The 24534-nt window shown below is 45.3% G+C and overlaps 1 protein-coding gene across 7 annotated transcripts in view; it reads right to left on the bottom strand.

The window, feature by feature from the left end:
- sntg1 (syntrophin, gamma 1) overlaps positions 1-24534 on the bottom strand; it is a 533638-nt gene that overhangs the window by 96190 nt on the left and 412914 nt on the right. For all 7 annotated transcript variants that reach the window (XM_055634100.1, XM_055634098.1, XM_055634093.1 and 4 more), the window contains 3 exons: positions 24299-24356; positions 24156-24199; positions 23988-24029 (listed from right to left, as the gene is read on the bottom strand). In XM_055634100.1, the coding sequence (XP_055490075.1) occupies positions 23988-24029; positions 24156-24199; positions 24299-24356 (144 nt within the window). The remainder of the gene's footprint in view (positions 1-23987; positions 24030-24155; positions 24200-24298; positions 24357-24534) is intronic.

The raw sequence follows: 24534 nt of genomic DNA on the forward strand, positions 1-24534 counted from the left end.
ATAAGGTGGTCAAAAAGACTTTTGGCACATTGGCCTTCATCAGTCAGAGTATTGAGTATAGAAGTTGGGAGGTCATTTTGCAGTTGTATGAGACCACATTTAGAATATTCTGTTCAATTTTGGGCACCATGTTATAGGAAAGATATTGTCAAGCTTGAAAGGCAGAGAAGATTTACGAGGATGTTGTCAGGACTAGAGGGTGTGAGCTATATGGAGAGGTTAAGTAGGCTGGGTCTCTATTTCTTGGAGTGCAGGAGGATGAGGGGTGATCTTTTAGAGGTGTATAAAATCATGAGAGGAATAGATCGGGTAGATGCATAAGCGAATGGCATGTTAGCTTTCATAGCAAAAGGATTTGAGTATAGGAGCAGGGAGGTTCTACTGCAGTTGTACAGGGTCTTGGTGAGACCACACCTGGAGTATTGCGTACAGTTTTGGTCTCCAAATCTGAGGAAGGACATTATTGCCATAAAGGGAGTGCAGAGAAGGTTCACCAGACTGATTCCTGGGATGTCAGGACTGTCTTATGAAGAAAGACTGGATGGACTTGGTTTATACTCTCTAGAATTTAGGAGATTGAGAGGAGATCTTATAGAAACTTACAAAATTCTTAAGGGGTTGGACAGGCTAGGTGCAGGAAGATTGCTCCCGATGTTGGGGAAGTCCAGGACAAGGGGTCACAGCTTAAGGATAAGGGGGAAATCCTTTAAAACCGAGATGAGAAGAACTTTTTTCACACAGAGAGTGGTGAGTCTCTGGAACTCTCTGCCACAGAGGGTAGTCGAGGCCAGTTCATTGGCTATATTTAAGAGGGAGTTAGATGTGGCCCTTGTGGCTAAGGGGATCAGAGGGTATGGAGAGAAGGCAGGTACGGGATACTGAGTTGGATGATCAGCCATGATCATATTGAATGGCGGTGCAGGCTCGAAGGGCCGAATGGCCTACTCCTGCACCTAATTTCTATGTTTCTATGCATAGAATCTCATGCCCAGCGTAGGGGAATCGAGGACCACAGGACATAAGTTCAAGGTGAAGGGGAAAGATTTAATAGGAATCTGAGGGGTGATTTTTTCACACAAAAGGTGTTGGTATATGGAACAAGCTACCAGACGATGTCGTTGAGGCTGGGACTAACCCAGCATTTAAGAAGTTAGACAGGTACATGGATAGGACAAGTTTGGAGAGTTATGGACCAAACGCAGGCAGGGGGACTAGTATAGCTATGACATGTCGGACAGTGTGGGCTAGTTCGGCCAAAGGGCCTGTTTCTACACTGTATCACTATGATTCTATGACCTGGGTGTAGCTGAACACCACCCATTCTATTTGGAAACATTTCCGTTATTAATATGTATTGATCTTCAAAGAATCAAACCAAATGGACCATCCTGCATTGACTAGTGCAACTGATTTGTCCATTCAAACAGCATCTCACGACCTGGTCTAAAACTGGGAGACCAGACCCACAATGGTCATGTAGCACCTGCAGTGCCATGCTGACAATGGGCTGCATGCCGTGATCCGTGACACTGCTCACACTTGACCCACGCTCTTCCCACAGACACACCTAAAAGATTGTGATTCCAATTGAACTTCAGGCTGCCCTGTCAAGGATATCCTGCAGAGTGGGGAAGCCTGTGAGTCTTGACCCAGCCTCAGGTGGTGAATCCTTAGGCCACAAACCCAGACTGCCATGAACGCAATTTGACAGGCTGTCCTTGTCTAAGGCCTTTAAGTCAGCTTTAAGAATCTAATAATCTAATAATATTTAAAAGTAGTTGAAATTAAGAAAAAAAACAGTACCACCTGCAGATGCTCTGAGCCAACAAACATGCTGATCTAGAAATATAGAACGTGTTCATCATTTGCAGTTTATTGTGTCTCTATTTTACTGCCCTGCTGCAATATCTCCTCAAAGCATGCCGACTTTAAAAAAGTTCACCTCTCCAACAAGAGTTCTGTGAGAGTTCCCATTCTATGATTCCTGCTTGCTAGGCTTTGTCCCACCCCACATCTCTTTTCCAGCTTTCTCTTCTTTACTCTATTCAGTCTGAAATAGAGTCTGAAAAAAGGTTTCGACCCGAAAGGTTGCCTATTTCCTTCGCTCCATAGAAGCTGCCTCACCTGCTGAGTTTCTCCAGCATTTTTGTCTACCTACGATTTTCCAGCATCTGCAGTTCCTTCTTAAACATTTTATCTACTCCACTGCAAAATCCCATTTGTGATGTTTTCTGTCCATTCACTCCATAGATGCTGCCTATTGACATTGAATTCTTCCAGCACTTTGTTTTTTGCTCAAGGTTTGAGTGTCGCAGGTTCTTGTGTCACATAGAAAATAGCAGGAGGAGGCCATTCATTGTGATCATGGCTGATAATCCACAATCAGTAACCCATGCTTGCCTTCTCCCCATATCCCTTGATTCCTCTAGCCCCAAAAGATCTATCTTATGCCCCTGTCCCACTTAGGAAACCTGAACGGAAACCTCTGGAGACTTTACACCCCACCTAAGGTTTCCGTGCGGTTCCCGGAGGTTGCAGGTGGTTGCCTGAGGTTGCAGGTAGTGAAAGCAGGTAGGGAGACTGACAAAAACCTCAGGGAACCTCCGGGAACAGCACAGAAACCTTGGGTGGGGCGCAAAGTCTCCAGAGGTTCCCGTTCAGGTTTCCTAAGTGGGACAGGGGCATAACTATCTTTTAAATTCATCCAGTGAATTGGCCTCCACTTGCTTCTGTGGCAGAGAATTCCACAAATTCACAACTCTCTGGGTGAAAACGTTTTTTCTCATCTCAGTTTTAAATGGGCTCCCCTTTATTCTTAGACTGTGGCCCCTGGTTCTGGACAACCCCAGCAATGGGAACATTTTTCCTGCGTCCAGCTTGTTCAATCCTTTTATAATTTTATATTTTTCTATCCTTCTAAATTCCAGTGAATACAAGCCCAGTCTTTCCAATCTTTCCTCTTCTGACAATCCCGCCATCCGCGGGATTACCCTCGTGAACCTATGCTGCACTCCCTCAATAACAAGGATGTCCTTCATTAAATTAGGAAACCAACTACTGATAAAAACCCGAAATAAACTTGGGAAAAACACTTGATATATATACATAAATGTTCGATTAATGTAAGATGATTTAATTCAATTTAAAATTCTACACAGATTATATTATTCGAAAACTAGATTGCATAAATTCTACCCAAATACTTCCCCCATTTGTGATAAATGTTTATTTCAGAATGCCACTATAACACACTCTTTTGTTTCTTGTATAAAATTATACAAATTTTGGAGCGAAATCTTAACAGAATTACTTAAGATAAAACTTGACCCTAACACTGAATTGATTATATTTGGATTACTGGAAGACGAGAATAAATTAAATAAGTTTCAAAAATCATTTTTAAATTATGGTTTAATAATGGCAAAAAAACTTATATTGACATTTTGGAAAAATACATCGGTACCAATGCTTAAGATGTGGGTTTCAAACATCATTTTGAAGAAATACGATTCCTCCTAACAGACAAAGTTAGACCAATTCCAAAGGATTTGGTCTCCATTTGATGATTTCTTGGAAGCATATGGTGCAACACAAACGTAGAAATGATCCGTTTCAGGACTGGGTGAATGGTGGCCAAGAATAATAAATAGCTACCTCTCCTTTATTCTTCTGCTTTCTACCTCTGCTTCTTTTCTTTTCATTCTCTTTCTTTCCTCATTTTCCTTTTCTTACTTTCTGATATCACACACATTTCTATTTCCTTTCTACTCTGTCTCTGTCTCTTTTTTATTGCAAAAATAAAAATAAAAGAAGCTGTACATGAATTGTAACATGCCAATATATACTAGGTACCTAAAAATGTACCATGTTATTGTACTTACTTCTAATTTAAAAAAATTAAAAAAAAAAAAATTAGGAGACCAATATTGCACACAATACTCCAGATGTCTCACCTGGGCCCTGTAGAACTGCAGAAGGACCTCTTTAATCCTATACTCAAATCCTTTTGTTATGAAAGCCAACATGCCATTAGCTTTCTTCACTGCCTACTGTACCTGCATGTTTACTTTCAGTGACTGGTGTACAAGGACACCCAGGTCTCGCTGTACCTCCCCCTTACCAACCTAACCCCATTGAGATAATAATCACCCCCCTTGTTTTTGCCTCCAAAGTGGATAACCTCACATTTATCTATATTTTACGTGAGTGATTCGGTGAAGAACCCGTTCAGCACGCATGCGCGGCTGCATAATTCAGACCTTTGTACCAAAAACGACATACAGGTCATTATGATCGTTTCATGAAGTTACCCACTGAAGTAATATCAGAACTACAGTGGTGGGCAAAAAACGTTTGACATAGTTACAGCCTATTAACATCACTAACCCTATGTCAGTTATCCAAACAGATGCCAGTGCTCAAGGCAATACAATACAACGTTTATTTGTCACATTGCACAAAAAGTGCAAGTGAAATGATACGCCAGCAGCGATACAATGATAAAGGGCACACACAAAAACACAATAAATTTTTAACATAAACATCCACCACAGCATTCATCACTGTGGTGGAAGGCACACAATTTGGCCAGTCCTCCTCCATTTCCCCCCGTGGTCAGGACCTCAACCCTCCGCAGCCGTTGCTGCGGGCGTCCAGATGGTAAAAGGACAAGGTACAAGTCCAGGTAAGTCCAGAGTCGGCTCCTCCCCACCGGAGACCGCGGCTTTTAGTTGGTGTAGGCCGCAGGCCGGCGGCCGAAGATTTAAAGTTCCCTCCACGTCGCAGCCGTAAGCACCGCAGTCCAGGGCCGGCGGTCGAAGCTCCCCTCCAGGGGTGATGTAAGTCCATACCGGACCCGCGGTAGAAGTTGGACCGCGGGCCGGGGGAGGAAGCCTTTGTTATGAAAGCCCCCATGCCATTACGAGGGATCCCGGTACTGTAGACGCCGCGCCAGCTGGAGCTGTGCAGTCCGCGGCTTCAGGCTGCCGTCTGCTGCGGGCCAACGGAACGGAGCGCTCCCCTCCAGCGAGCCCCAGCTCCGTGCTGACAGTCCACGCTGCACCCGCCGCTGGAGTCCCGAGCCCCGGGCGCGTCTCCGGGAAAGGCCGCGCCGATCCTCGCTGTTAGGCCACGGGGGATGCGACCTGGAAAAAGTCGCCTCTACATGGAGGAGGATCGTTTCAAAGGTTTCCCCCTTAAGTAATATCCCCACACCACCCCCACACAAAAACACACATAGAACACTAAAATCATCAAACTTTAAGACATACTAAAAAAATAAAAAAAGTTGGGGAGCAACTAACTCTATATCCAGCACAAGTAGTAGATGGACTAACCCAGAATCATCGTTATCACTTACACTGGGCATTAATTATCTCGAGATGTTGGGTGACTTTTATGGTTTAAAAGCATATGCATAAATATGCATCACTTGCATGTACGGTTATAAATAGATAATACTACGGTGATGGCCTACATTAACCATATGGGCGGCATAACATCGGTATCATGCGACAAGTTGGTCAAAACAATTTGGCAATGGTGTGTCCAAAGACATATTTGGCTATAAGTAATTTACCTACCAGGTAAGCCAAATACAGTGGCAGACACCAGGTCACGTAAATTTAATGACAACATCGAATGGATGTTAAAACCCCCAAAAAAATGTTCACAAAAGTTATCAAGCAATATGGCACGCCAGATATCGATTTATTTGCATCGAGGCTGAATCACCAGGTACCTATGTATGTCGCTTGGGAACCAGGCCCTGAGGCAGCAGCAGTAGATGCGTTCGCGCTGGATTGGGGAAATTCTTCTTCTATGCCTTTCCTCCCTTCTGCCTCATCAGTCGGGGACTACGCACAGTACAAATGAACTCTGCTTCAGGTATTTTGATAGTACCCGACTGGCCTACATAGCCATGGTTCCCAATACTCCATGACATGGTTGTTGAAACTCCGATGGTATTCCCCAGTGACCCAGTGAGTTGTTAACACCCAGTGTCGGGCACAAGCCACCCGTGCCATGAAAAAATCAAACTCCTGGGTTGCAGATTCTGCACAAACCACTTCTGGGACTGGGATTATCATAACAAACCGTCGACACCATGTCAGCATCCCTCCGAACATCCACTAAAAAACAGCACTTGTCCAGCATCAAAAAATGGGAGTACTGCTTGGATACAGGGACCACCTACTCAACCGCTACAGTTACCAACGTACTGGAATTCCTGGCGAACCTTCACCACGATGAAGGACTCAGCTACAGAGCCATCAACACAGCTAGAATTGCCCTGCCTGTCTATTTAAAGCCAGCTCCAGGACAACAGGCCATGGGATCCCACCAGCTGGTGGTCAAACTAATGAAGGGTATTTACAACTCTATCCCCCTAGACCAAGGTACACCCATATATGGGATGTCAGTGTGGTCCTGACATACCTCAGGGGATGGCCACCAGCCAGATCCCTCAAACTGGAACTACCTATGCTCAAAACACTCATGTTGATGGCACTTGTAGCTGCACAGAGGGTCCAGTCACTACACCTATTGCGACTGGACAACATGCTCACAGCTCCAGACCAGATCTCTGTCGTTATCCAGGGAATGATCAAACAGAGCAGACCAGGAACACCTAATCCAGTCGTGGAATTCAGGGCTTACCCGCCAGAAACACGGTTATGTGCCATGACCCTATTATCCTACATAGACATAACCAAAATATTCGAGGGAGATGAAAAGCCAAAAAAAATTTGTCGAGGATGGCTCAGCAGGTGAAAAGCTGCGGTGTAGGCGTCAGTCATAAAAAACCTTTGAGATGGTCAGGTGACGGGAGCCATTTCAAGATGGCACCCAAGCAGGTGCTAAAAGCTCGGACTGCTCCTGTGCCGATAAAAATGGGACGACCCTAAGCATGTACAAAAAATTTCATTACAAATTTCACCAGGGCAGCATCCACGTCGACGGCTAAAAGAATGGACGTGCCTATAAACCACATCCTGGCTACAGCAGGATGGTGGGGGCAAAGACCGTTCAGACATTTTATAATAAGCCGTTGGCAAAACCTGTTTTATTTGCAGGAAAGATTTTACAGACTGCAAATATTTAATTTAAACCCAGGGGAGCAATTTAATTTCTTTGTTGTTATTGTTAAAAAATACCATTGTGTTTTTCTACAAACAGATTCATTGGTTGGTTACGATAACACACTTCCTCCCTCAAAGACTTCGGCGGTGATGTGGTAATAACTGTTACACGGTTTGAAATCACAGAGCTTTGAAATCTTCATGGAATCACTCACGTGACTCCGAAGTAAAATAGTAAGATTAAACTAGAACTTACCAGTTTGAAGTTTGATCTCTATTTTATGAGGAGTTACGATGAGGGATTATGTGCCCTCCACTCCCACCCTCAATAATATGGGTCAAATTCATAAACTGATGGCTCCTTATCTTTACTATGTTTACTTCAATAACTGTGTCTATCTGTGATTCCACACCGCTGCTTTGAAGTCTGCCGCGCATGCATGCTGAACGGGTTCTTCACGTAATCCCTCATCGTAACTCCTCATAAAATACAGATCATACTTCAAACTGGTAAGTTCTCGTTTAATCTTACTATTATACTGCATCTGCCACACATCTGCCCACTTACTCCTGTCCTAATCTGACACCATTAAGATAATAATCTGCCTCCTTGTTCTTGCTGCCAACCCTCACATTTAACTACATTATGCTGCATCTGCCATCTCATTCAACCTATCCAAGTCACCCTGCAACCTCCTAGCATCCTCATCGCAGTTCACACTGCCACCCAGCTATGTGTCATCTGCAAATTTGCTAGTTACTTTTAATTCCATCATCTAAATCATTAATATATATTGTAAATAGTTGCGGCCCCAGCACCGAGCCTTGCAACACTCCACTTGCCTGCCTGCCATTCACCAGTCTATCATTGCTGTTACGTTAAAATTCTGGAAACCCCGAATTATGTACAAATTTGTATATGTACATATATATTGTTTCCTGATAGTGGATGTACAGGTAGACAGGATGGTGAATAAGTCATGTTGCATGCTTGTTTCCATTACCCAAGGCACTGAGTACAAGAGTTGAGATATCAGCTGCACACAATAATAGTTAGGCTGCACTTGGAGAATTGCGCATACTACTGATCTCCACTCTGCAGGAGAGATGTGATGTAGTGTAAAACTTAAGAAAAGGTGCTGAATAGATGCATAAGGATGTTGGCTGCATTGGAGGGCTTGAGTTACAAAGAGAGATTGAATTGACTGGGTCTGTCTTCCTTGGAGCGAAGGAGACTGAGAGGTGACATGATAAAGGCATATGAGTTTATGAGAGGAACAGATAGGGTGGTTAGACATAGTCTATTTCCCATAATAGGTGCGTCCAAAGCGAGAGTGCATAAGATTAAAGGTACACAAAAAAGCTGGAGAAACTCAGCGGGTGCAGCAGCATCTATGGAGCGAAGGAAATAGGCAACGTTTCGGGCCGAAACCCTTCTTCAGGCTGATAGGCGGTGGCGGGGAGAAGGAAGGAAAAAGGAGGAGGAGAAGCCCGAGGGCTGGGGAATGGGAGCAGACAGCCCGAGGGCTAAGGAAGGGGAGGAGACAGCAGGGGCTAACAAAATTGGGAGAATTCAATGTTCAAGCCCGCAGGCTGCAAACTCCCCAAGCGGAATATAAGTTGCTGTTCCTCCAATTTCCGGTGTTGCTCGCTCTGGCCATGGAGGAGACCCAGGACAGAGAGGTCGGATTCAGAGTGGGAGGGGGAGTTGAAGTGCTGAGCCACCGGGAGGTCAGGTAGGTTCTTGCGCACCGAGCGGAGGTGTTCGGCGAAACGATCGCCCAACCTCTGCTTGGTCTCACCGATGTAGATCAGCTGACATCTAGAGCAGCGGATGCAGTAGATGAGGTTGGAGGAGATACAGGTGAACCTCTGTCGCACCTGGAACAACTGCTTGGGTCCTTGAATGTAGTCGAGGGGGGAGGTAAAGGGACAGGTGTTTCATTTCTAGCGGTTGCAACGGAAAGTGCCCGGGGAGGGGGTGGTACGGGAGGGAAGAGAAGAATTGACAAGGGAGTTGCGGAGGGAGCGGTCTTTGCAGAAGGCAGACAGGGGGGGAGATGGGAAGGTGTGGCGAGTGGTGGGTGTAAAGAGGAGTCATAACACACTGTCTTTACTACTGTTTATTCATGATACACATACATTGCTGCCCTAGCTGTCCGTGGTCTGTCACCGGAACTAGAGAGAGAGCTCAATGGGTGGGAAGGTTGTAATTATACTTGTGATGTGGGGAGTGGTTAGTAGTGGTGAGGTCACTATGTTAAAGGTACATGCACATGTCATCTACATCCTTCACGTTGGAGGTGGCGAAAATGACGGAGGATTATTTGTTGTATGTGACGGCTGGTGGAGTGAAAGGTGAGGACTACGGGGACTGCCCTTGTTGGGGAGAGAGAGCAGTGTTGCGGTGTATGGAAGAGACCCTTGTGTGAGCCTCATCTATGGTGAAGGAGGGGAACCCCCGTTCCCCGAAGAATGAGGACATTTCAGATGCCCTGGTGTGGAACGCCTCATCCTGGGAGCAGATGCGGCATAGGCGGAGGAATTGGGAGTGGGGGATGGAGTCCTTACAGGAAGCAGGGTGGGAAGAAGTGTAGTCCAGATAGCCATGGGAGTCAGTGGGTTGATAGTGGATGTCGGTCAGAAGTCTATCACCTGCGATGGAGATAGTGAGGTCAAGGAATAGTAGGGAAGTGTCGGAAATAGTCCAGGTGTGCTTGAATGCCGGATGGAAGTTGGTGGTGAAGTGGATGAAGTCAGTCAGTTGTGTGTGGGTGCAGGAGGTGGCCCCAAAGCAGTCGTCGATGTAACGGAGGTAGAAGTCGGGGTTGGAGCCCTGGTACGTATTGAACAAGGATTGTTCAACGTACCCGACAAAGAGGCTGGCGCAGCTGGAGCCCATGTGTGTGCCCATAGCTATGCCTTGTACTTGGAGGAAATGGGAGGAGTCAAACCGTGAAGTTATTGAGGGTAAGGACCAGCTCCTCTAGGCGGAGGAGAGTGTCAGTGGCTGGGTATAGGTTGCTCCTCTGGTTGGGGAAGAACCGGGGAGCTTTGAGGCCATCCTGGTGGGGGATGGAGGTGTAGAGTGACTGGACGTCCATGGTGAAGATGAGGGGGTGAGGGCTTGGAGAATGGAATGCGCGGAGGCAGCGGAGAGTGTCCGAGGTGTCTTGAACATAGGTGGGAAGGGATTTAACCAAGGGGGATAGTATGGAGTCAAGGGATGAGTTTGGTGGGGCACAAACAGGCAGAGACAATGGGTCTGCTGGGACAGTCAGGTTTGTGGATTTTGGGGAGAAGGTAAAAACGGGCCATGCGGGGCTGGGGAACGATGAGGTTGGAGGCTTGGTCGGGCAGGGCGTGGGAGTTGATGAAGTCGGTGATGGTGCTCAAGATGGTGGCCTGGTGCTCGTCAGTGGGGTCATGGTCCAGGGGTAAGTAGGAGGAGGTGTCCTAGAGTTGGCGCGTGGCCTCAGCTTTGTAGAGATCGACGCGCCAGACTACCACGGCACCTCCCTTGTCGGCTGGTTTGATAACCCAATCTGGGTTGTTGTGGAGTGATTCGATGGCAGTGCATTCAGGGGGGGAGAGATTGGAGTGAGACAGGGGAGTGGAGAAGTTGAGGCGGTTGGCGTCGCGACGGCAGTTCTGGGTAAAGAGTTCCAAAGCGGGGAGGTTACGAGGGGGGGTGTCCACGAGGAGGGGGTGCATTGGAGAAAGGAAAAGGGGTCATCAATGGGGGGCGAGGACTCCTTCCCATGGAAGTGCACTGTGAGGCGGAGGCGATGGTAGAAGAGCTCTAAGTCGTGGTGGGCGCGGAACTCATTGAGGTGGGGACGGAGGGGGACAAAGGTAAGACCTCTGCTGAGGACAGACCGTTCAGTGTGGGGGAGATCGGGGGATGGTGAACACCCAGCAGGGATGGGGGTTGGGGCCGGAGGAAGGCAGGTGGGTGGACTGGGGACGAGGCGATGTGTGGTGGAGGGGTGGTGGGTGGTCAGGGGGTGGGTTGTCAGGAGGTGGGGGAGTGAGAGGGCTGTAATGTGGGTGGGGAAGAGCAGGGATCACATAGTTAGAGGGGGATGGGGGAAAGTCAGTGGAACAGCCACTGAGGTAGACCAGGCTGGGCTGACTGGCATTAGGACCCAGTGGAGTCAAACCCAGGAGAGTGGGAGTAAGTAGCGTGGAGGCTTCAGGCCCAGTGGAGAGTCCAGGCTCCAGGTAAAGCGACGGCTGCGGGCTGCTTGAGGGAGGTGGAGTGGCGCGGGTCAACGGACCCGATGGTAGGAGTCCAGTGGTGAGGGTCGCAAGATTAAGATGAGTTTTAAAGAGAATTTGAGGGATCATTTTTGCCGACACAGATAATTTGGTATCTGAGCTGCCAGAGGATGTGGTGGAGGCAGGAACATTTATTTACAAGGCATCTGCACAGGCATTTGAATGAGCTAGCCATAGAAGGATATGGAATTAATGCAGGCATATGGATTAGTATAGATAGACATGATCGTTAGCTTAAACATGGTAAAATGAAGGGTCTGCTTCTATGTTGTACAATTCTAGGACTATCTGAGTACATTCACCAGAATACTCCACCAAATTCTCAAAGGCAAATAGGGGCCATCAATCAATTCATGATTCAATGATGCCCAGATAGACATGATCGTTTTAAATAAAAGAACTGTTTTCAACAGAAGGGTCTGCTTCTCTGGAATGTCTGTACAGAGGGTTCTAGGCCAGTCATTGTATATTCACCAAGAATTACTCCACCAAATTCTAAGGGGAAGGCAAATAGGGGCCATCAATCAATTCATGATTCAATGATGCCCACACTACCAAAATGGTTTTAAATAGTTAAAGCGGAGATGGTGTAATATTAAAGAGCCCTGACAAAATTGAAATTGATGGAAATCTTGGACTGAAAGTGTCTGGTGAACCATAACCAGTAAGCTTAATGTTGAATTCTGGATAAATAATGGAATCTTTGCACAAAAAAAAGTAGGAGGAAATAATCAAGGTATTAAAAAGATAACAAAGATTACTCATTCAAAGGAGAAGATCATGGAATCAGCAACAGATAGCAGAATGAATAGCAAACGAGTCACACAGCAAAACACATAATAGATGTTTGCAGCTTTTCTATACGGAACAAGAAAATTTTTATTCAGCAAAGATAAATGCCATTAACGGAATTGTTTAAAATTTAAAGTGATTTAGACTAGTGAATTGGAATCATAAATTTTACATTTCGCAGGTAGCTAGAAAAACATGCAAGGGGAGAAAAAGCAGGGGAATGAAAACTGACTCAAGTGAAGCGAACATAAAGAAACCAGATCAAATAACCTGCTCATGTGCTTCAGGCTTGATGGCATTCCATTTAAATTGGCTCCATAAATTTCAGAGAATTTTATCAAACTTCTAGAGGAACTTAGTGGGATGCTGACACAAGGAACAGCAGATGCTCGTTTACAAAAAAAATAAAAAAAGACAAAAAAGACAAAAGTGCAGGAGTAACTCAGAGGGTCAAGCATCATTCCTAGAGAACATGGACAGGTGACGTTTTGGGTCGAGACCCTTCTTCAGGCTGTAAAGGCAACATTTCAAATTGGGATCCTTTTTTAGTGGGATGCAGCCTGGCCCACTGATTATCTCCAGCAGTTTGATTTTTGTTCAAGAATCCAACATCTGCTATATTGTGTACAACCTCTTTAGGGATTCTGAACTGAAAACACTTCATAAACCTGTTAGAAATAAGCATTTCTCAACTTGAATGGTATATGGTTTATGAGCAGGTTCAGGAACCGTGATTGGTTTTGGAGGGTTGCATCTATGGGAGGAGGAAGAGGAAGAGGAGGGAGGAGGAGAGAGGAGGAGGGAGCAGGAGAGGGAGGCGGAGGGGGGGAGAAGGAGAGCTGAATCACATTTCACTGAAAAAATTGTAATGGACAAAAAAATCATTAGAACATTGGTTCTCCTCTCCTCTTTGGTTAAGACCAAAGTTGGACCCTTGAAGATCTCTGCCTCTGCCTCAGAGGGCGGTGGAGGCAGGTTCTCTGGATACTTTCAAGAGAGAGCTAAATAGGGCTCTTAAAAATAGCAGAGTCAGGGGATGGGGAGAAGGCAGGAACGGGGTACTGATTGGGGATGATCAACAATGATCACATTGAATGGCGGTGCTGGCTCGAAGGGCCAAATGGTCTACTCCCACACCTATTGTCTATTGTCTATTGTCTTCCATGTAGTTTCTCTATCAATATATACAGTGCATTTAGAAAGTATTCAGACCACATTTTCCACATTTTGTTACATTATAGCCTTATTCTAAAATGGATTAAGTTCATTTTTTTGTAACATCAATCTACACACAATACCCCATAATAATAAAGCGAAACAGGTGTCTAGAAATGTTTGCAAAGTAATTTAAAATAAATAGCTGAAATATCACATTTACATAAGTATTCAGACCCTTTACGTATTTCAGGCACCTTTGGCAGATTACAGCCTCAAGTCTTCTTGGGTGTGACGCTACAAGCTTGCACACCTGTATTTGGGGAATTTCTCCCATTCTTCTCTGCAGATCCTCAAGCTCTGTCAGGTTAGAATTAGAATTAGAATTAGAATTTGAATTTCCTTTATTGTCATTCAGACCTTACGGTCTGAACGAAATTTCGTGCCTGCAGTCATACATACAATAATACAATAATAATCAACAATAAACACAAATTAACATCCACCACAGTGAGTCCTCCAAGCACCTCCTCACTGTGGTGGAGGCAAACATCTTAGGGCTGCAGTCTCTTCCCTCCTCTTCTCCCTCTGCGCTGAGGCGATACCCCACCGGGCGATGGTACAAACAGTCCTGCGGCTCACCGAACCCCGCAAACGGGCCGGCTCAAACACCGCGGCCCGGGGTGGTCGAAGCTGCCGCCCTCCAGTCCAACGGACGCAGCCGCTGGCCCGCGGCTGAACCCCGGACTCAGGTCACTGCCGCCAGAACGCCGTCCCAGCCACCAGAGCACCATTCCAGCCCCAAGCCGGATCGCCCTCACGTGAGCGCCGTACCTCCCTCGAGCTGGACCGCCCCGACGGGAGCACCGTTCCGCCCTCGAGCTGGGCCGCACTGACGGGAGCACCACAGCCCCTTACGGGAGAGTCTCAGCCCTGCGCCAGGCCGCCCTCATGGGAGCATCACAGCTCCTCACGGGAGCGCCGTTCCAGCCCCGAGCCGGACCGCCCTCACGGGAGCGAGCCCAGGGCAAGTCCTGACTGGCTCTGCCTCCGGAGTCTCGAGGGAAAGGGGATATGACAAAAAAGTCGCATTCCCCCGAAGGGAGAGACAGCAAACCCTGTTTCAACCCCCCCCCCCCCACATAAACAAAACCTAAAAACCAAAAACTTCACTAGACAAAACGAAAAAAACAACATAAAAAAGTGAAAACAAACGGACTGCAGGCGAGCCGCAGCTGCCAGGGCAGCGCCGCCACTTCCGGATGGATGGTTGGATGGGGAGCATCGATGCATAGCTATTTTCAGGTCCCTCCAGGGATGTTCGATCGTGTTCAAGTCCAGGCTCTGGCTCGGCCACTCAAGGACATTCACAGACTTATCACAAAGCCACTCTTGCATTGTTGTGGCTGGGTGCTTAGGGTCATTGTCCTGTTGGAAGATGAACCTCCGCCCCAGTCTGAGGTCCAGAACACTTTGGAGCAGATTCTCATCAAGAATCTCTCTGCACTTTGCTCCTTTCATCTTTCCCTCGATCCTGACTAGTCTCCCAGTTCCTGCCGCTGAAAAACATCCCCACAGCATGATGCTGCCACCACTGTGCTTCACCGTAGGTATGGTATTGGCCAGGTGATGAGCGGCGCCTGGTTTTCCTCCAGACACGACACTTGGCATTCAGGCCAAAGAGTTCAATCTTGGTTTTATCAGACCAGAAATTCTTGTTTCTCATGGTCTGAGAGTCATTAGGTGCCTTTGGCAAACTCCAAGCGGCTGTCATGTGCCTTTTACTGAGGAGTGGCTTCCGTCTGGCTACTCTACCATAAAGGCCTAATTGGTGGAGTGCTGCAGATAGAGTTGGCCTTCTGGAAGGTTCTCCCATCTACAAAAAGGAACTCTGGAGCTCCGTCAGAGTGACCATCGGGTTCTTAGTCACCTCCCTGACCAAGGCCCTTCTCCCCCGATTGCTCAGCTTGGCTGGGTGGCCTGCTCTATGAAGAGTCCTGGTGGTTCCAAAATTCTTCCTTGTAAAAATAATGGAGGCCACAGTGCTCTTCGGGACCTGCAATGCTGCATACATTGTTTTATACCCTTCCCCATATCTGTGTCTCAACACAATTCTGTCTTGGAGGTCTACGGACAATTCCCTTGTCATCATGGCTTGGTTTTTGCTCTGACATGCACTTTCAACTTAAAGCTCATGACAAAATGATGCAAATCATGTACAATCAATTTAATTTACCACTGGTGGACTCCAATCAAATTGTACAAACTTCTCACCGATAATCAATGGAAACAGGATGCACCTGCTCAATTCTGAGTGTCATATGAAAGGGTCTGAATATTTATGTACATGTGATATTTGAATTATTTCTTTTTAATTACTTTGCAAAAAATTTAAACATCTGTTTTCGCTTCTTCATGCTGGGATATTGTGTCTAGATTGATGATAAAAAAAAAATTAATTCCTTTTAAAATAAGGCTGTAATGTAACAAAATGTGGAAAAAGTGAAGGGGTCTGAATACTTTCTGAATGTACTTTTAAGTAAAATTAGTACGCTAGGAATATAAAAATCAATCTCCAGAAACTGATCTCGAAAGGACATTGGCTATTTATTGAGCAAGAAATTTAAAGCTCATAACTGATATTTCTAATGGAAATGTTAAGAAACTAATGTCACACACAGGCGTGAAATAAATTACATCAAGCAAACTATTTGCTTTGATAAATGTTGTTATTTTTAAATAGTATCAGTTGTTACTACAAGGCAATCCATGAAATACCTTTGGTTCTAATGAACTGCATCTCAAGCACACCAATTAGATCTTAAGATTGTACACATCCAGGTATAATGTTAATGTGCTATGTTTCTATGTTTCTATGTGCATGGAACCTTCCTATGCTTAAAGCTCATGACAAAATGATGTCTAGCTTGATGGTACATTTCTCCAAAGGGATACTAAAACAAAGGGAGAATTGGCAGAGTACATCATTTTACAATAAATGTTTATTTGTGACAAAACTATACTCAAAACCAATTGTTCTTAAGAGGTAGGCTTTGAAGCAGATATTAATGGATATTTTTAGCTTGAATAATGAAGCTAGAAACACATGGATTCTCAAGTAAAATATCCAGGTAATTTTGTGTAAGTGACCTTGAAGCAGAGATAGATTTTTGATAAGTATGTGTGTCAGGGGTTATGGGGAGAAGGCAGGAGAATGGGTTTAGGATGGACAGATGGGTCAGCCATGATTGAATGGCAGAGTAAACGTGATGGGCCGAATGGTCCTAGTACTTATGACCTTATGACCTTGAGGTATAGTTGGCATACTTGTATCTACATTTGAGATTCAAGGGCATAGCAACATACCTTCAGCAACAGACTTGTTCATCAAGATACAGTACAGATCACCACAGGAGATCCTTCTTGTAGCTATCAAACTGTACAACTCCTCCCCCTTCTGTCGTGGGGTAGAGTGACTCTCCCGAACCCCAGCCCCAGTCTTTGCACATCCCCAGTCCTGGACTTTCCACTCGTCATTTTAATTTCATGTTTCATATATCTTGTTGCGCAATATGCCTGTTGGCAAGCAAAGTTCCCTCCTGGGATGAATAAAGCTCTATCATTTTGTATCGTATCATATAGCATTTTAGCATGCACACATAGCAAATTAATGATGGTACCATCAAATGGTTGAAATGTATAGTGACTAAGTGGAAACTGATTCTAATAGAATGTATAGAATATTCTTAGAATAGGATTGGAAGCATAAATATTAATTAATGTATCATTGCACAGCTACCAATGTGCATTAATGTTCATACATTTCTTTGGAAGACTAATGGGTTGATGTCATGCTGTGTAATATTACAAACAATTGTGATAATGTGTTCTGATATAATCCCATTTGCATACTATTTAATTGGTTTGTTATGAATTAGCTAACTATTTGAATAAAATCAGACAGTAGAATGTCCAATGCACAATAAACATGCACATTCACGATATCTAATTACAGGTGCACAACCTTTTATCCGAAAGCCTTGGGACCAGACACCTTTCGTAATTCAGAATTTGTTGGTCTTCGGAATGGAAATTTGTTTGCGTAGATTTTAATGGCTGGCTCAGTGGTAGAGTGCTCGGCTCATATCCGCAAGGTCGCGAGTTTGCGCCTTGATCCCGGCAGAAGAAGTTGGAGCGGGGCTGGGCTGGGCTGGGCTGGGCTGCTGCTGGCTGTGGGTCTCTGGGATCTCTGTGCTTGCGGTGGGCCTGGTGGTCAACGTCCAATTGGTCCTGACGTCTCCGGTGACGGCACTGACCTGCAGCCATCGCCATCGTGAAGACAGTACAAAGCCCCCACGCCGGTGCAATGAGCGGGGAGCTGGAGAGGGGAGGGAAGGGGTCACACACATGGCCGGGAAGCAGAGGGGTGTAGGTGGGGTGAAATTGAAGGGAGCGACAATCTGCTGCTGCCTGCCCGCTGAGTTTAAAAGTTCCCACGCAAGACTCACGATACACTGTGTATCGTGTCTACCGTGGGAACTTTTTTAACTCAGCGGGCAGGTAGCAGCATATTGTCAATTATTAACCCTCCCGCGCAATATACTCTCACCTCTTTTTATGAATGGGGATTTAGTTCCCCTTTCTTCGAGGACCGACCGGAGGTTCGCTGTCACCTCTGCGGGTCGCCCTCGGTGAACGTTTTCAAGGACCTTTCTTCAAGGACCGAAAAAATGTCGCTATTCGGAGGTTTTCGTTATTTGGATCGTCGGATAAAAGGTTGTGCACCTGTAATTACATTTGTTTACCCAGTGCCATCTTAATGGAAGGATTATGTCTGCAGATAGGATTGTATTTGCTTCTCAGTGTAGGTACTGCTCTGCAGTTGCCAATGTAGGTACTCAGGTACTGCTCCTGGAGATGGTGCTGAAATTGCCAATTTGCACACCTGTTCGCAAACACTTTCAGTGGACTCCTTCATCACAACCATAGCTGCCATATATTTGTACTTTCAGTTTTCCAAACATTAGAATTTTTACGCAGCTATTTCTTCAAGAGGACGGTGCAGAATTTAATTGCATTGGTTTGGACCTAGGATTATTATTGTCACCTGTACTGAGGTACAGGGAAAAGCTTTGTTTTACATGCTATCCTAACGGATTAGATAATACTATAAATAAATACAGTAAAGTCACACTCAGGTTTAACAGCTAGAGTAAAAGGGAAGATACAAAGCCAGGAATTAGGTATCATAACTGTACATGTTTAGTGTACATGGGACATTCGTCTGTCTGTGGTTTTATTGAAATTGTTTCAATAAGATTTGAATAGATAGTGCAGAATATAGTTATTTGCATTTGGTTTCCTCCCAAACTCCAAAGACGTATAGGTTTGTAGATTAATTGGCTTGGTATAAATGTAAATTGTCCCTAGTGTGTGTAGGATATGTTAATGTGCGGGGGTCGCTGGTCGATGCGTACTCGGTGGGCCAAAGGGCCTGTTTTCGTGCTGTATCTCTGAACTAAAGAAACTTTTGCAGGCCTACCTCAGAGAATAGAGCAGGCATATGCCTTGAGAAATTGCTCAGGGTAGGCAGTCAGTCAGCTTTTAAAAAATCTTAAACCGCGCATGCGCAGAATATTCTCCTCTCCGTAAGCTGTCAGTCGACTATTATAAAGTCTTCAAAAGCCATATATCTTAATAAAGTACCATATTTCCCGGCAATGAAGACGCAGCCCCATTTTTAGTTGCTACATTTTGAAAGAAGGCTGGCGGGACATAGAATTTCTCATGCTCAAAAAAAAAATAAAATAAAATAATGAAAGTAACAATTCAATTTGCCCAAGGCCTCCAAATCTCCTTCATTCTGAATTACTGAATGGGTGGGGGGGTGGAGGGTGGCAGATGGAGAGATGGTGGGAAAAAACGGGAGCACAACGGGACAAGTTGAATCAGTTGTGATCTTATTGAATGACAATACTAGTTCAAGGGACCAATTGGAGGGAGAGTTCAATACAATACAATACAATTTATTTGTTGTCATTTGAACCCAGAGGTTCAAACGAAATTTGGTTTCTGCAGTCTTACAAACAAGAAGAAGAACCAAGACACCACACAATTTACATGAACATCCATCACAGTGAATCTCCTCCTTACTGTGATGGAAGGCAAAGTCTTATCTCTCCCCTGCACTCCTCATTCTCCTCCCGATCTCAGAGCCCAAGCCTCCGGCAGGCGATGGTAGATAAGCAATTATAAAGCCACGCCGGGTGATGCAAGGCCGCGCTCCGGGTCTTGGTGTTGGAGCTCCCGGTGTGCGCTAACAAGTCCCACGGCCATTTAAAGCTGCGCCGGGCGATGTAAGGCTCCACTCCAGGTCATCCTCAACCCCGCAACTCGGGCGGGAGAAGTCGCCGTTGCGGAAGCCCCGAAAAGCGGTCTCCCAGCAGGGATCCGCAGGCTCCCGGTGTCACTGTCCACCAGACCTGCGGTTGGAGCCTCCGAATCTTCTGGGTCGGGTCACAGCCGCGTGCCACCACAGCTCCTCCCGCTCCGAACTCGGCCAGCTCCGTGATGGTAAGTAGTCCGCAGGCTCTGCGACTTTCACAGTGTGTGGGGTGTGTGGCCAGGGGTAAAGTTGCGGGGAGGGCAGGAGCATTGAGAAGGAGGGGGTCAGGGATCATACCAGTAACTCACTCACTCACCACTGCCACGGCGCTCCGGGCGCGGAGCGCCCGTATTCTGGCCGGGGAGGGAAGTAGCTCGGGTGGCGGCGTGCGGCCGCTGGGACCGGCCCCCACCTCAGCGCCTTCTGCTGGTCCATTCACTTCTGGAAGATAACAGGACAGCCATCGGTGGAGCTTACTCCTGTGTCAGCGCGAACAAGTGACCAATTGAGGTTACTCGCGCAGACACAGGAGTAAGCTCCACCATCCACTGTCCTGTTATCCATCGCCTGCTGACCCGCTCTTGAGCTGGTCCCCTCACTGTCTGGTCTACATTGAAAGACACGGTCTGGGCAGTGAATATTATGCAGCGTCACCCATCGCAGCAAGGGAGGCCATGTCCTGCTCCCGGTGCAGACAAATTTAAGGATTTGCGGGAAGCGGCTGACATGAGCAAGACCAGAGAGCGGCAGGAGAGAGGTGTTCAGACAGAGAGCACTGCCAGAGGTGAGCGGGTTGGCAGAAGGTGCTAAGGTGGCAGCCAGTTCCGCACTCCGGTCCCACCGTCCGCTCGCAGCCACCCGAGTTACTTCCCTCCCCGGCCACAATGCGGTGGCTCCGTGCCTGGAGCATCGCGGCAGCAGTGAATGAGTGAGTTTCTGGCATGATCCCCGACCCACTCCTTCTCAACACTCCTGCCCGCCGTGCAACTTTAACCCTGGCCAGGCCCCCCACACGCTGTGAAAGGAACTCTCCCCCCCCCCCACCCACTTCTACCCTCCCCCTCCCCAGCTGCGCTGTCCTTTTACAGCCGCTTCCCATTTTACAGCCGCTTCCCATCAGCTGCCAGCAATGAGGGATAGACTTGGCTATCCCTCAGTACAGCAACATTGTTCTTGATGTTGCTGTACTGAGGGATAGCCAAGTATATCTTTCTTCGGCTTGCAGGTACATTTTTGGGTAAAAAATAGCGTCTTCATTGCCGGGAAATACTGTAATAAAAACATATAGCTCAAAGAAATTTACTTACCACATCATTTGTACATAAACTCCATTCTTCTCTCTTTGTTTCTTAAGATACTCTTAAGATAAGGATGATCCATGTTTGAAAAACCCGCCAAGAAACTTGCACTGCGCATGCACAGTAGGCTGCTGCGCATGCGCAGTACACAGTCCACGGTGCAAAGGCAGAATTTCAGCTGCCTTCAGCTCCACTAGTCATTGAAGGTTTGAAGCAGCTCAGACGGCACGTCAGCTGCACATATTTTCACGTGTTACAAGTACTGTGGATGAAAGCCAAGGGATAATTATGCCTCCCTAAGAGATCGATCTCTTAGGTAGGCAAAATTCTCCCGTGCCTTTTCTATTTATATTTAATAATTACTATTTTATAATTTTAGTCATGGTAGGCAGTGCCCACCTTGCCTACCCTGACAGCACGTGCCTGGAATGAAGATAGGGTCCTGCTTAGTTTCTGAAAACGGCTTAATCACTGAGGAAAAGATAAGCCATGGTTCACAAGCAAAAGTCGAGAGTGCTAATCATCATATGCATAGAGAACGTGATCCTTGCATTCCCTAGTCATTCTGCGAGTTTCACCATTGGTATCCCTTCATTATCATCACTTCCACAGCCAACACTGGACCATTGTTGGCTCTACCTTGCCTCATCAATGCCAGCTCTGTTTTGTTGGGTACATTTTCATACCTCCAGTCCCTCAACCCTGACTCTCAGTCTGAAGAAGGGCCTCAACCCTTTCTCCAGAGATGCTGCCTGACCTGTTGGGTTACTCCAGCATTTTGTGTTTATCTTTGGTGTAAAGCAGCATTTGTAGTTGCTTCCTACATAATGAAATTCTTACTTGCTGCAGTACTTTCAACCAATATGTGCACTGAGGGCTCACCTTGCCAATCCCCTTCCCAAGCAAAACACTGCTGGACCTCTGCTCTCACTCCCATCTTCAATCTAGTGGCTGCTGTTGGCAAAGCTCCTCTTGCATCTCTCTCCAGAATGACAATTCTGTAAAATACAGTCCCTTTACATGCGTAGACTTATTTCGATGAAGGCAATGCCAGCATGGGGTTAATGCCAGACGGACAATGATGCCTTCATCCTAAATAAATAATTCCATGTAAAATATTCCACCACATATCCTATCCAGATGGGTAGGCTTGACATTATGACCCAACCACCCATTTATAACTTGGCCTCCCTGCATACTCTCCTGACACTTTCTTCTCCATTGAGCTTCTCTATTTCATTTGAAAAAAAAAACATTTGCTCTTTTTTTGTAAACCATGAATATCTGCCAAATAAGAAGCTTTCTGTGGCCTTTGTTTTCTTCAGGTATTAAACTGAACAACACCCTAAGTTACTTCATTTTCCCTCTCAATTCAACACACTCCCTCTTTTCTGTGCTTTGATCTGCTATCAAACATTCATCTTTTCCTCAAGATAAACTTGCACATCCCTGTCACATCTATCCCTTTGAGCATTACTCTAATCACCTCGACATATGGAAAGGAAAAGTTTAGAGGGACATAAGCCAAACCAAAGGGAAATGGGACCAGCTTAGACTGGGCATCTTGGTCAGTGTGGACAAATTGAGCCTGTTTCTGAGCTGCATGACATATAACGCTATCTTTCATCAAACCCTTGTAATGATTCTATCTTAGTTCCTATTTGAATTTGCACACCACCAAGTTCAGGAACAGCTACTTTCTTACAACCATCAGGTTCTTGAACCAACCTGTAAACCCCTAATCCTACCTCAGCAACAGAACACCATGGCCCACTTCTTCCACTATCGTGGGCTTGCTTAATCATGTATTGCAATAATGTCTTGTTCTTTACAGTCTTTTTCTTTTGACTATATTTTGTGTGTTGTCTGACCCTGATCTGTAGCCACATATTGTTGTCTGACCCTGATCTGTAGCCACATATTAGGGTGGATCATAAGTATGATCCTTGTGATCCACCTTAATATGTGGCTACAGATATCAGGGATTATGGGGAGATGGCAGGAGAATGGGGTTAGGAGGGAAAGATATAACCATATAACAATTACAGCACGGAAACAGGCCATCTCGGCCCTACAAGTCCGTGCCGAACAATTTTTTTTCCCCTTGGTCCCACCTGCCTGCACTCATACCATAACCCTCCATTCCCTTCTCATCCATATGCCTATCCAATTTATTTTTAAATGATACCAATGAACCTGCCTCCACCACTTCCACTGGAAGCTCATACCACACCGCTACCACTCTCTGAGTAAAGAAGTTCCCCCTCATATTACCCCTAAACATCTGTCCCTTAATTCTGAAGTCATGTCCTCTTGTTTGAATCTTCCCTATTCTCAAAGGGAAAAGCTTGTCCACATCAACTCTGTCTATCCCTCTCATCATTTTAAACACCTCTATCAGGTCCCCCCTTAACCTTCTGCGCTCCAGGTCAGCCATGATTGAATGGCGTAGTAGACTTGATGGGTCGAAAGTCCTAATTCTCTGCCTATCACTTATGACCTTATATATTTATGTGAAATTCTTTGAAATGTTTATTCAAGCTAAATATTTGATGTGGATACAAGTTGCTGCTATAGTTTATTTAGCAATTCACTAATATAGTGGAAATATTGGCACAGATACTAAGGCAAATGCAATGGAAATGTTAAGACAAAATGAAGGGGCAATGTTCTACTTCCACGCACATTGAGAACCTAATAACTTTGCTGTAAATTTTCATTCATTAAAATTAAATGTCATAAATTATCTCATATTTTTTCACTTTTGCAAATTGATTTTGACTGTACTTAGTGAAAATGCTAGCCTTCTTTCCAACCAATATCTAAGCACCAGTGTTGACATATGAAAAGTTTAAATCTCTGGACTTCTTGAATAACCTCTTGCTATAAAGATAACTACCAAAGAAAGATGTCAAAATCCACATATTTCCAGATAAGTTCTGCTTAATAAAAGATGAAAAGATGCAAAATTTAAAAAAGAATGTTTGTACTCACCACTTCTTCATGTTTGCAATTTCTAACATTTATTCCATTTATCTATTGCCGCAGAAAAGCAAGACAAAAAGACAAAGATATATAATTGTTAGGAAAATTAAATTCACTGGAATTCACTGTGGCTGTAAATAATTACTTAAATAACTTTTAAAATGTCAGAAAACTCACCTGAAGGATAGCATCTCCGATAAACAGTAAACCGGATAGATCAGCTTTGTAAATAATACAGGAGAAAAAAAGATAAAATGTCAAGTGTCTTCCTAGAAATGCTATTAAACCAAGAGAAAATAAATAAGCTGAAAGTTTCTTACCTCTTTGTTCTTTTGAGATTTTTGAAACTATGACTGGAATATTGTGCTCTGCTCCACCCTAGAGATGTAGAATTGAAAGAGAATATGACATATAGGAAAAACTGTTTATTTTCTATAACATGCGAAAATCCAGATATTTTTACATGGCTAATTGGGTTGAATCACTACCATGTATCTATCTATATAATTAAAAGTCTCATCTTGACTACTTCCTGTCTGTGCTGTATATTGATTTC

The sequence above is a fragment of the Leucoraja erinacea genome, chromosome 4 (assembly GCF_028641065.1).
Source record: "Leucoraja erinacea ecotype New England chromosome 4, Leri_hhj_1, whole genome shotgun sequence".
NCBI lineage: Eukaryota > Metazoa > Chordata > Chondrichthyes > Rajiformes > Rajidae > Leucoraja > Leucoraja erinaceus.